Source organism: Calonectris borealis, chromosome 2 (assembly GCF_964195595.1).
Source record: "Calonectris borealis chromosome 2, bCalBor7.hap1.2, whole genome shotgun sequence".
Lineage (NCBI taxonomy): Eukaryota > Metazoa > Chordata > Aves > Procellariiformes > Procellariidae > Calonectris > Calonectris borealis.
The window spans coordinates 145,040,028-145,053,406 of NC_134313.1; the positions used below are offsets into that span (position 1 = coordinate 145,040,028).

Below are 13,379 nucleotides of genomic sequence, written 5' to 3' on the forward strand. Positions count from 1 at the left end.
CTGTGATTTAAACTAAAATATATTATGAGCATAAATTAAGTTCTTGCAAAGTATGCATGGTCTCCTGCAAACACTCACATGCCACTGGCCTTTTTCTTGAAGGGGTGAGTGGTACCAGCTCCCTCTTTTCCCCAGGGGAAATCAGAGGTCTCTCTTCTGCTCTCAGCCAGTTTCCCCTCACCAGCCCCCCAGCTGCTGCTTCTAAACCTCTCAGAAGGTTCCTTCCTCTAGGAAGGGCATGTGGAATTGCTGGGGTCAGTTTTGAAGCCAGGAAAACAAATTTTATTTAATCTATACGATTTCATATGTGCTTGGTAGCCCCGTGAGTCCAGATAGAGTAATTATATTATATGCCGCTTTGTGATATAAATTCTTTTTGTTTGTACAGTATTAGATCTATTTTTTTACTTATTCTAAATCGGCGTATGATGCCACGTCCTCGACATACACTTCTTGAGTTATAAACCCACTTAGTTAAATTACACTTCCCGTTCTAAGAGGGCATCTGGGTCCACTCCCTCCCAGTTAAACCACCATAAGAGCTGGTTCTGGAGCTGGACCATAATCATCCTTGAGGTCCAGAAAAGCATGTGCTGGAGGGTACCAGCTGGGAGAACTGGGAATTAGGCACTCCAGATGTGTGTTTTCCCCCATGGAGACAGAGTAGATAGGCATCTGGTTTGTGATTTTTTTTTTTCACGGTGAATTTCAATATTTGTAGGAATCGGGTCCCTAAAAAATGTTCTCCGCATCAGAGAACGGGCTGACGCCGTGCCCAGCTCCTCCGCACACCCTGCCCTCCTCGCCCCCCTGCCCCCTGCATCTCCAGCTGCAAGCCTGTCCGGGCAAAGACTTTGCTGGGGGGGGTTGTTCTTCAGCAATGAAGTTTCTTGATGCTTCCCGAAAGCATTCGTGAGCGCTTACTTCCTGCCGGAGCTCTGCGCTCTCGGTGAATGCAAAGTAGCAAAAAAGCACAGAAGAATCCGCGTTTTTCTGGAGGAAAAAAAAAATGGTTATTTCCCTGGAAGGGAAAAAAAAAACCAAAACCCCAAAAGGGTTATTTCCCAGCGCCTTGCACACCGAGCCCTAGGAATGAGTCAGGCTTCTCAGTGCTGCCGCAGCCGGCTGAGCCCGCGTCCGTGCAGCGCCGAGCACGGCGGCGGCGGCAGCGGGGCCGGGGCCGGGGCCGGGCCCTGCCGGGACCCCCCGGGGCGCCTCGCCCCGGGCCATGCCTGGCCGCGGCGCTCGCGGCGACCCTTGCGGTATGCGGCTGCCTTTGGCAGAGGCACATGAAGGATTTCATTGAGTGTGAAGACAGAGAGCAGAGACAGAAAGCAGAAGGAGGCGGCTGCAGCCTTTGTAGTCGGGGAGGAATGCGGAAATGTTGAAGCACTATGTCAAACTTTTTTGAAACGGGGTCAAGTCACATTCAGCCAGCGTGGGAAAGCAAGGGGAAAAAAAAAAAAGTTGAGGAGAGGGAAAAAAAAAAAAAGCAAGCTGCTGCTGCTCCCAGGCTGAACAGAGGCCGAGGGAGCGAGCGAGGAGAGGCAGCGCAGCGCAGCGCAGCGCCAGGGGCAGCGGCAGAGCAGCGGCAGCGCCGAGGGCCGGTGCCCGAGCCCCGCACCGGCAGGCTGCGGCCGGCGGGGCTGCGGTCGCGGCGCTGCAGCTCCCCGGGGGCCGCCGGCCGCGATTTTTATTTCGCGTTTTCATTTTCCCCGGGCAGGGTGGGGGCGGGAGGAGCGGGCTGGGGGACGAGTGCGAGCTGCCTTCTGCGCCAAGGTGCAGCCCGGCGGCGGCAGGAGGATGCGAGCCGAGGGCGGCCGAGCCGCGGAGCAGCTACCTGTGTGGCCCGGGCGGCCGCTGCCGGGACCTGCCGGAGACATCGCCATGTGAAGGGGCAGACCCCGGGCCGGCTCTCCACCCCGCCTCGCTCAATGGGAGGTTTGTTTTAGGGAGGACTCACCCCTTCCCTCCCCAACACCCCCCCCCGGGGCTGAGGATTATTTGGGGATCTGGTGGCGGTGGAGGCGGCCGTGGCGCACACCAGGTAACGCGGGGCGCCCATGTGCTCCGCGCACCCGGCCCAGCGGCGTGGCCCGCACGCCGCCCCCCGCCCGGCCCGGGGAGCCCGCGCCGCGCACCCCCCCGCGGACGGCGCCGCGGACGCGTCCCTTCGGCGGCCGGGGCCGGGGGCAGCTCGCCCCGCGGTGCCGCCGCACCCCCATCAGGGTCGGCGTGGGGGTGCCCCCCGTGTCGGTAGCCGTGGAGGGGGCCGCGGGGGAGGGGGCTGCCCTCCCGGGGAGCCGCCGGGGGGGTCCCCTCGGCGTCCTGCCGAGCAGCCGAACCGGGCCCCCCCCTCCGCCCCCTGAGGGGAAGCGGGCGGACGCGGTTCCCCGCGTGTCGCCCGCCGCGTGTGAGGCGCCCGCGGAGGGGAGCTCGGTCCCGAGGCGGGGGGTGGGGGCCGGGGGCGCCCTCGGTATCCCGCCGTGCCCGGGGAGGGCGAGCGGTAACTTTCCACCCGGCGCGGCGGCCGCGCCGAGGCAGGCCCGCCGCCCCCGCGGCCACGCACACGCGCGTCGCCGCTGCCCGCCGCCGGGGGGCGCCCTCCGCAGCGGCGCGGCGCGGGGGTGCGGGATGCGGGGCGCGGGCGGCCCCGCGGGGCTGCGGGGCAGGTGTCCCCCGCGGCGGCGGGGACAAGGCGCGGCGGTCCGCGCTCGGTGCCGCCCGGAGATGCCGCGGGCGCGGAGGTGCGGGGGGCGCGGGGTTGCCCGCTGGACGGGGCGGGGCGGAGGCAGCTGGCGGCGGCGGCTGAAGTCAGCGGGGCAGCGTGGTGCCTCTGGCTGCAGCCGGGGAAAAGTGGTGAGCAGCGGGCAAGGTTTCCCTCAGATTGCTCTTCTTTTCACTGCAGCTAAGGTGTAAGATCAGCATAAATGTAAAAAATACCTCTGGCTTTGTGTGTGGGTTCCAGTTAGGGGATCCCCGGCTGAGCTATCTGGGGCACTTAATCCTCACACGGTAAAAATGCAGTGTAGGAGAGGGTTACAGCCCCGGAGGTCACAATATCATTGTATTAAAAAGGGGCAGGGGGAAAGGAGAGGATCGATGTGGAGCTTTGTGAGGGGAGAGGATTTGCCCACAGTCCTGCAGAAAGTGTGGATGAAACTGGACGCAGAAGGAAGCGCTTCTGCTCTCCAGCCTCATGCACTACACAGCAGAGCGTGCTGTTCCTGAAGACCATCTTTCATCACGCTGTTCTGCAAGGAACTGCCAGTCACACATCCAGTGGCAGCAGTATCCACGGCCAAAACCTTTGCATGTTCATAAGTTTGCTAAAGTGTACATTTCTGAACCTACCTCTAGCACACAATGCTCGGTAACATATTATTATCATCATTTAAGTGTGTACATATTTATCCTCCCCACAGGCGCTTTGAGGCAGGAACTTGTCTCTTGCCATGTGTTCGTGCAGGGCTTAGCACAGGGGAGAGCAGATCAAGGCTAAAACCTCCAAGTGCTATCATTTGGAAATAAGTAACAGTAATATAGCATGGGATATATTTCCAAGACCCCACCATGTGTGCTGAAGAAGCCTTTAAGTCCTGCAATCCTGACATAAGTTCCTGGATATAACTTCCTCTCACATGTGCATAGTTAGCTCTGCCATCCCCATCATCCAGGTCTCGCAGGATCGTCGTATTCAGCCCATTGCTCAGTAAAATCCCACAGCGCGTGGTTGCTCTGTGGCTGTGTGTTGTAGCCTCTGTGCAGACCATGATAACTATGTAATGTTGTATCAGCCATGCAGGAACGTTGATACATGTGTCGCCCTGGTGGTTCACCTCTTCCTTTGTACCACGTTTTTGCTTTGCATATAGCTATCTACTATATTAGCTTAATTTTCTCAGGTTTTGAACGATGCAAAGTAGTGAAATAAACTAAACTCAATTTTCTTGCTTGGTTTGTCCTCCAGATCTAATTGGCTTTACACAGACAATGCTCCCAAAGACTGTATGATAATTCCCGGTGGCCGAACGAGGAGGCACATTGGGGCCCGTACAAAAGAGGAACGAGAACAGGAGGGCAAGAGCTTCCTACTGCCCCTCTGACAGAGGTACCAAGTGCGTGGCGCATCTGCAACGCGAGCGAAGTACTAGTTTTCAGAAAGCGAGCGAGACCAAGAGCTGCCCCGAGGCACTTGCAGCACGGGAGGAAGAGGAGCAGCGCCAGCATGGATAAGGACAGCACAAACCTGGCTGACCAGCAGTATGAATGTGTGGCTGAGATTGGGGAAGGAGCCTACGGGAAGGTGTTCAAAGCCCGAGACTTGAAGAACGGAGGTCGCTTTGTTGCACTGAAGCGGGTACGGGTGCAGACCAGCGAGGAGGGGATGCCACTGTCCACCATCCGGGAGGTGGCAGTTTTGAGGCACCTGGAGACGTTTGAGCACCCCAACGTGGTCAGGTGAGGAAGTGGGGCAGGTGTCCCGATCAGCAGGGTCCTGGTTTTAGTACATGAATTGGGCAAGCAAGAGTTTGGGTACATAAATGGACTGGACACTAGTTTGGGTTTCTAGATGAAGTGAGCACTAAACTGTGTACATGACGTGTGGTTTGAAGTTTCAGCAGGCCATGGTGCTGCCTGCCAGACCTCACCTCATCCCTGTGCATTGCCTCCCACACACACAAACACCCATCTCCAGAGGCATAGGTGTGTGACTTAAGTGTTTGAGTGGATGGGCAAGGAGCCATATATACACTATTTCCTCAGGCATAAGAGAGAATGAAAAAAACCCAACGTCTCCCTGGTTTTGTCTCAGGTATTAGTTCTGCCAGCTGCAGCTGATTTTTAGCAGCTCTATTCATTATCGAAATGGCAAAGATTATGAGAGCGGTAGTGGAATGTGCGTTCTACCTTTTTAGATGCTTTTATAGAGTTGTAGATAATCGCGTTAAAGAGAAGTAACAGTTTAAGACTTCAAGCTTTGCAGGCGGCCTTACGGTTGAATACTGTTTGACTGGTACTAATTTCACCGCATGCTGATGACTGTGCTACCAAGAGTGCAACAGTACAGACGTCAGACCTTGCTTGCAAAACGGTGGCAATGGCCCCAGGTTGTCCTTTCTGTCATGTCAGTACCATAAACCCCGGATAAATGACCAGATAATCTCAATGGTAAGGCTGGCCCTACCGTAACCTCTTACATTTTTCTGTAGCTGGAAACCTCCAACAGCCTGTGAGCATCTTTTATTAATATTATGAACTTTAAGAAGTAAGCTTCACTTTGCAGATACCCAGGTATGCAATGATTTGAAACTGGTCAGCATCTTGCTGATGGTGCTGTATTAACAAGTATATTTCCTGTTATTTGCGTTATTGTACGCACATATTGCGTAGCAAAAGGAAAATATTTTATACTTTACTAACACCAAGCCTCTTTCAGTCATAGAGAAATAGATACTCTGAAGTTAGAGATGACCTTCAAAATAGCTTGTAGCTGTGATCCTCCTGTTTTAGGGTCTGAGATGAGGGGGTTTATAGTAGGTGCAAGAGGAAAGGTGAGACAGAGAATAATATTTAAAATACAAAAGGGAATAGCTAGAGGTAAATTCATTTTTGTTCATCTCAAGGCAGCGTAATACAACAGTCTCATTTCTGTCTAAACTTAATAGGCAAAGCATGTGTATTCTGAAATACTGATAAGGGAATATGCGTCATCGGTCTCACTGCAGTGAGGAATGGGATGCAGGCTGCAATTCACACTTTTCCATTGCTAATCAAGCAATTCTACAATTTGGTTAATAACCATTATTTTGACTGGCACCTAGTAATGCCAGAGGCTTAGTGAATACATTTCAAAAGTGGGGGTAGCTTTGTGCGGACAACGTGTCATATTTGATCACTGAATCAAAGTGCTGGCTTGGTTTACAGAGGAGTGCACACAAAGTTCTTCCTTGGCAGTAGAGATAATTGAGAGTTCTCAAAATCTCTGAAATCCAGCCCAATAATTTATGAGAGTAAATGAGGATTTAGTTGTCCAGGTTTAGACATTTGCAATTTTTCTGCCATTGAGATCTTTCCATATGAATTAAAAGGTTTTTTTAAGAGCTTTCTAATCCCGAATCCAGAAAAATCATGAAAAATAAAATTCTTGTTTTCCAAAGAGCTATTTGATTAACTGACTGTGCAGCTGCAGGCTTGTTTTGCTTGGGTTTAAGTGCAGTGCAATCTCAACATAGGGTTGCATAAATATATTGAAGCTTAAAATATTTTTACAAGTTTGAATGAAAATTCATTCTCTGCAAGCAGTAAGTATTTCAACCAGTAATATGAGAATGTAGTTTCAATATAAAAATCTCTGAAAGTGCGTTCCAGGTCCTCATAGTGGTGTTGTGAAGCCTGTACCTTTTGCCATAAGCAGCATTTCAGATGCAAGGGGTTGGGCTGTGATGTGTCAGGATGCTTGAGACCTCGGCTGCACGCCTTTTTGCACAAACAGGCAGGGGAATATGAGAAGCAATTTCAAACATTATCTCTTCTAAATGGGAGGAATGCTATTTAAAAACTCACCTCGGTTGTGCAGGTTTTTAATCTGTAGAGCAGATGAAGCTATAAGTAGCACTTTGGAGTGACTGAAATCGTATCCTTATAGTGAAAGATTATTTGAAAATATTTAAATGCCCCAGTTCCATTACAAAATTCAGTAGAAGAGTTTGTAATTTATTGAAATCAAAGGTCTATTTTTGTATTATGTAAATATACTCAGAAAAGGAAATACTGTTAAAGATGATCTGCAATTTTAAGCAGCTGACCTAGCTGTACTTAATTATTGAACATATTATGCTCACAAAAATGTTTCAGCATGCATTCTGGAAACTGGTATCATGGCCAGGCTAGTAAATAAAAATAATGGCAAATGCATTGTCTATATACTGGATTAAAGTGTACATCATTTTCAGAGCACTGGGATAACAACACAAGTATTTGAAATCAAACTTTTTGATTTTCAGGGAACGTCTAGCTTTTTTTCTGAATATTACGGGCAACTAGCCTGAGAGAAATAAGTGAGAACTGCAGATATAATGTTGAATCTGTTACCTCTGAGTAATGGCATGTGTGATCCATGAGTCGCTCAATGCAAACCGACAGTCATTCTGTGAGTCAAAATTTAGACAGACTTCAAACAGAGGAGCCACATACACCCTGTTCTCGGCTGTGGTACTCTGGCATCAGCTGACAGCAATGGCAGAAATCACTGGCCACATGTCATTATGCCGAACCCAAATGGTAGGTCCGGGCATCTCCAGCGGGTACATTTAGGAGCTCAGCAGGCCAGGGCTTCTCTGTCTCCATGAAGTGGTGCTGAACGTGAAGAACAGTTTGGTAAGGAAAAGACCAGGTACTTGCTAGGCAGAAGTGGAGCTCCATGGCCTTGTTGGTCGCAGAGCCATGTCGCAGGACCAGCATTGCTACTGCAGCCCAGGTTTGTCATAGTGGTCGTAGATTCCTTTCCTCTAAAATCCTGAGAAACGCTGAAAGCCAAAACTGGTTTCTAGTGATTGGCATTGGGGATGGAAGAGAATTTTCTCCATAAAGTAGAAATGTCTAAATAGCATAGAATAATTTTAAACAAAATATTTATCGTATTTTTCCGTGCTACTGCTCGCTAATTATGAGAGCTTTGTTTTGCGTTCCTTCTCTCCAAGTCTATCGTTTCCATATTCGTACAATGAAGAGATGCATTTTTCGCAGCACAGTTGCTTTTACAACAATAGATAATGAGGATAGATAAGACTTCACTGCAGAAGAAAGCAAAACAAGGTTTAAGATAAGAAGTGAAAGGAAGTCTAATCTTCATCAGAAAAGTGATGGTACTGGAAGTCTCTGGAAATATATATATAATGGAAATAAGGCCTGGAGGACTGATCTAAAATTTTGTAAGGCTGTCAAAAATAATATACAGAAAGGCATGGGGAAAATACAGTTAAAGGATGATTGCTATGTGCTTAAAATCCTCTCCTGTTCACATTTGCCTTTGTATAGAGTTCCCCTCCCTCAGGACATCTTACTCTATTCTATTTATCTTCACAAAACAAAGTGAAAAATAGAATCTTCAAGAGTAAATCTTACTGTGAATCGCTCTAAAATGAGGTATGTTGTAGGCTTTGAAATGTCCTTTTAACTGGTAGGATGATTAAGGTGCTCCTCTAGCTCACCTTTCAGATAATAAGATGTAATGCTTTACTAAAGCTTTACTATATACAGTAGTTAAATCTGGCAAATGTTGGTCCAGCACTTATGTAGCTTAGTGCTGTTCTGTTTGGGAAAAATGAAATATATGTAGACAAAGGACAGGCTTTGCCAGGAATAAATGACATATTAGATTCAGGAAATTCCTGTGTGTAAAACTGGGAGTATTCCCTGCTGCAATATATCTGTAAAAATTCTTCTTGTGATTATAATGCTAAATTCAGCAATATATTGTGTTCATTTTATCTCTCTCCTGTTGGTAATCAGATGGATAATTTTCCCCCAATGTTAATCATCCATCAAACTGTGAATTTGCACTCTGGGAAGGTGATATACAAGACAGAATACTGTAATTCTTGCTGTGCTTGTTTTCTAACATATATATATTTAACAATTTTAATAGTGTTAAACCCTAAGCAAATAGAGCAAACCTTCAAAGCTGTATATTTTTGCTTCCTGGCTCATAGTTTTTTGATAAATACAACTTTTTTAGTATTTTCATGGGTTAGTAAGTCTTCAATTTTAAAATAACCAAAATTATATTGAATATAATCTATTAGAATATAATCTAATCTGTGTTATTATTGCAAAGGTAAGTGTCAGAAATCTTGCCATTCAAGGTTATCATTACCATATAATAAGGAATTAAAAATCTTAGTTCTCTCCTTCCTGTTAACTTGCAGCTAATTGACTTAGGTTCAACAGAATGACCCACCTAGCTGGAAGTGTTACTCTATTCTTCAGTCTTTTTGTTGTACGGATCAGTGTGGGGGAAACCCAGTAATTATGAGTATTTGCACAATTATGCCATGTTCAACGTTTTATGTTATTTTATATCCATTGAAAGATAAACATAGCATCATAGAATCATAGAATAGTTTGGGTTGGAAGGGACCTTTAAAGGTCATCTAGCCCAACTCTTCTGCCGTGAGCAGGGACGTCTTCAACTAGATCAGGTTGAGCTCAGAGCCCCGTCCAACCTGACCTTGAATGTTTCCAGGGATGGGCATCTACCACTTCTCTGGGCAACCTGTGCCAGTGTTTCACCACCTTCACTGTAAAAAATGTCTTCCTTATATCTAGTCTAAATCTACCCTCTTTTAGTTTAAAGCCATTCCCCCTTGTCCTGTCACAACAGGCCCTGCTAAAAATTTTGAATGACACTGTAAACTGCCCTCTGTGGTACAGCAATACTGTCATGTTGCTTTTTCCCTGCTTTTGCAGTCCAGTGGTCCATGTTGTCTCTTGGTTTGCACTTGAGTACTTGATGGAGCCCATCAACTGATGCCCTTGGCAAGGCAACCTGAGTGTGGGGGGAAGAGGCTGGGGCACGATTGACTCCCCCATCCCCATGTGCCCTGACATAAAGACCAGCACTTGGCTGTGCTCAAAGGTCCCAGAAGTGTATAATGGCTTGGTGCTTAAAACTGCATTATACAAAGATAGAAGGTGTATTTTTATAAGTGTTTTAAAATTCCCTGTCTAACTTGATAGAGCATTCAGACTTATCTGTAGCAGGTCATCAATACCTAGCTAACCATTTGCAAGGCAATTTGAACTTGTAGTTGTTTTGCTTTGTTCTGTTTGTTAAACTGAAATGATATGGGAACGTGCAGAAGGAAAAGAATTTCAAAAAGCAGTAGCTAATTTTGTTTCTCTTTCCAGTTTGTGGTGATGCTGATATTGGCTGCTGGCTTTATTACTGTACTGTTAATAAGTTTAAAGGATGATCTTCTCAAAATCATTGAGATGTTCCATCCCGTCAAGTGAAACATTTCTATTTTTGGGGGTGTTTGTCTCCAGTGAATTCTGCTTCCTTCCTTATTTCCTTTTTCTGCCAAGGTAATGTTAAACTTCTAGTGTGTGACATCATTCTTACAGATCAGCAGTGTGCTGTATTGTGCGATACAATTTATTTTTGTGTAGCACCACTCATATGGCATCTGGCAGGCCCTTGGAGGGAAAGAAATGGTTACCTCTACATTGCTAGGTACAGGGATTGTCTTGCACAAGGAAAGAGTAAAATAAGATGCAGGGATGGAGTGAAGCAGAAGGAACTGAACTCGAAACTTGCCAAGGTTAAAGGGATTAATGTGGCAGATGAGTCTCAGCTGAGGTAGAAGAGGTGGATGAGTAATGGGAAGGAAAAACTGAATGAGCTTCAGAGTCAGTTTTAGTCTAACACAAACAGGATGGTCTTCAAGGCAGATGTGAAGACGGGAAATGCCTTGGCGGGAGAGAGGCATTTCCAGGCTGGAGAGTGGTGGTGGTCGGAGGGGAAGGGAGATGGTCCCTGCACTGACCGGCCACTGCGAGGAAGAACACTGCAAAGGTCTTGGGGAGGGGGGGACTGCCTACCTGGAAAGGTGGCTTCTTTCGTGGCAAGAGGGCAAAGAGGAATGATATGGCTGACACTGAACAGGGTTTGGCAGTAGGTGGGATTTGGAGAAGTTTGTTAAGTTGGCAGAGGACATTGTGAAGTGACTGTACATGAATGCTGGCCTGTCATCATCTGCTTGCAACCCTACAGTACACAGAATAAGCACGTACAGGGAAAATAAGTGATATTCTTCCTGTCCATATGAATTGTTTATTAGTAATGGATCTGATGATTTAGTTTGAATACATGGTCTGCCAGAAATAGGACAAGATAAGAGCATGTCAGGAAGGAAGGGTTGAATATGGAGTAGCTTTCTGAGCCTTAGGAAATTCAGTTTCTGGAGTGAGTACAAGCTTTCTTCAAAAAGTATTTTATCTTATTCTGAATCTAAGCTTTTTACAAAAAACATGTTTCCAGTCTTTGTGTGAGTAAATGTTAGTCATTTTAGATTATGTCCAGTGCTCCCTTCCTTCTTTAAATCTGTGGATGGTGGTGTCTCTGCTGTTCTTGGAGAGATCTAGTCTTGCTGGACCCTTCCCAGAATGGAAAACAAACTCATTTCGCCACAACAGTTGCTGGTGACAGCCTGTGACTGCCAGGCAAAGCGTCAGCATCCCCTGGGTTAATGGAGTAGGGTCCAGGATTCAAAACTGAGCCTTGAAAAGGACAGGAGAGTGGATGCTCCACCCCAGCATCAGGGGCCAGGGTAGATTAATTGGGACTTTCCAGTTTGCTTCATGGTACCTCGGTGCCAGCTGAAGTGCAGAACAGAGCATGGAGAAGGAAAGTGCTCGCTTTCCAGGGGTTTGAGAGAGGATAGGCTGGAGACCGTGACTTAGCAAAGCACTAAGAAGAGAGTCACTCAGGTACACTCACTGGGATTTAAGCCACTGTTTCAAGTTTAGTTAGTTTAGATGTAAGTGCATTATCAAATAGAAATAGCTATGATATTAAGTGTGCACTGAATTTTAAAATGCTTTTCTGAATAGAGGTCAGGGACGATATACATAAGAATATGAATCATAGATATTGATTCTTATTCATGTATTACATTAACTGAAGCCTTATTTCCAGAGAATTTTTCTATTAAAAGTTAAAATAAATAATGCAGAATAAATAATGCAGAATAAATATCCTGATATAGCAGTAACATGAATTTGGCATCAAGAGTGGTAATTTGTCTTTGTAGTAATTCTTAGTTGACTTAATTTAGTTCTGAAGTTTTAAAATTATTTTATAAAGTTTCATAACCCTAAATAAAATAGAAGTTGCTGTTCATTCCAAAAGTTTGCAGCTGTATATAGAGCATTTGGGTTTTACTCTTTGTATGAAATCTAGTTGTTTTCCAGTTTTGCTGAACAAGTTGATTCTTAATGATTTAACAAATTATCAAAGGATAACTGTGCCCATATAAATCTATAAATAAGATGTGTTTTTTCATTCAAAAGAGAGGAAATCTCTCATCCTGTATCAGTTCTTCATATGTTTTTCTTATATTCTGAAAAATATTTTAAATTACGCATGCATGATTATTTAACAGCTATACCTTTAAACTATAAAGCGTTTGTATCTAATAAACAAACCACTTTAGAATTTTCCAAGGAGTATTTTTTTCCATCGTGTACTTTGACATTTTCCATTTGGGAAACCTCTATTTGGGAAGCTTTTGATGAGATGATTGTCAGAGAGTGGAAATGTGACTGTCGATTTCCGAACTGTTTCAAAATACGTCATTGCATCTAAATTATTGTATTGATTTTCCTATTTATTTATTTACCCGTAGCCTTTGAAAATTTGTCCCATCCTTAGAAAATGTTCACAAGGGAATATTCCGCTAAATAATCCTTTTAAAATCAGGCCTTAAAATTCTAACAAGTTGTGTTTTCTTTAGGCGGAATAAAGTATGTTTTATATGAGTAATAAGAAACTCTTCCATATGATGCTTTAGATGTCTTTTTAGGGTTTTAGAAGAAGATGGGTCTCTAGCATAAAAAGCATCCCACATAATTTTAGGACCAAGTGATGATTTCAGATACCTAAATACAGAGTGTACTGGAATGTGGCAATTTGCTGATATTGGTAGAGTTGCCCTGGGGTAGATTTCCCATGACATACCTAGCAAACAATTTACAAATTTAGCAAAAAGTTCCATACCGTTTTAAAAGCATTCATACAAACACTGACGGGTTATCACTCTGGATTATCATTAACAGGTGGCTGATCTTTTCTTAGTAAAAGAAAATAAAAAAATAACTTGCATATGAATTCATCTTTGCAGGAATTTCCCATATTTAATAATTGAAAACTCAATTCTAGTGCAAATGAATCATACTGAGTTTAAATGAAACCTATTGAGTCTGGACTTTTGCAACATTAGTCAGTGCAGAATGTTACATGTTTTGATAGAAACAGAGAAAGGAAGTGAGAAATAGAATGGAAAAGCCTATGTGATTTTTTTTCTTTCTTTTATGTGAAGCTTTGGCTAGTCTTTTAATATCTATTTGAAGTGTGGTCACTATGATAAATAACTGAAGGTGTCTGTTGCTGTTTAACAATGTCAGAGAATTCCCTTCTCCCTGAACTCAATTAATTATAAACTGGAAATTTCAGTGCTTTGTTCACTGTTTTTTAAGTTAGCATATTTCTAGGAGCTTTCTGGGAATGTAATTCCTAGCTGCACTGGTGCTTTTGTTTCTCTTCATCTGTGGAGCCAGGGCTCTACTGTAAGGATAGAATTCTATCACTATTTTTT

The 13,379-nt window shown here is 45.3% G+C and overlaps 1 protein-coding gene across 1 annotated transcript in view; it reads left to right on the top strand.

Moving 5' to 3' along the window:
- Positions 1-1,679: 1,679 nt before the first annotated feature.
- CDK6 (cyclin dependent kinase 6) overlaps positions 1,680-13,379 on the top strand; it is a 141,742-nt gene continuing 130,042 nt past the window's right edge. The window contains exons 1-2 of the mRNA XM_075143762.1: positions 1,680-1,941; positions 3,971-4,461. Coding sequence (XP_074999863.1) covers positions 4,229-4,461 — 233 coding nt within the window. The 5' untranslated portion in view covers positions 1,680-1,941; positions 3,971-4,228. The remainder of the gene's footprint in view (positions 1,942-3,970; positions 4,462-13,379) is intronic.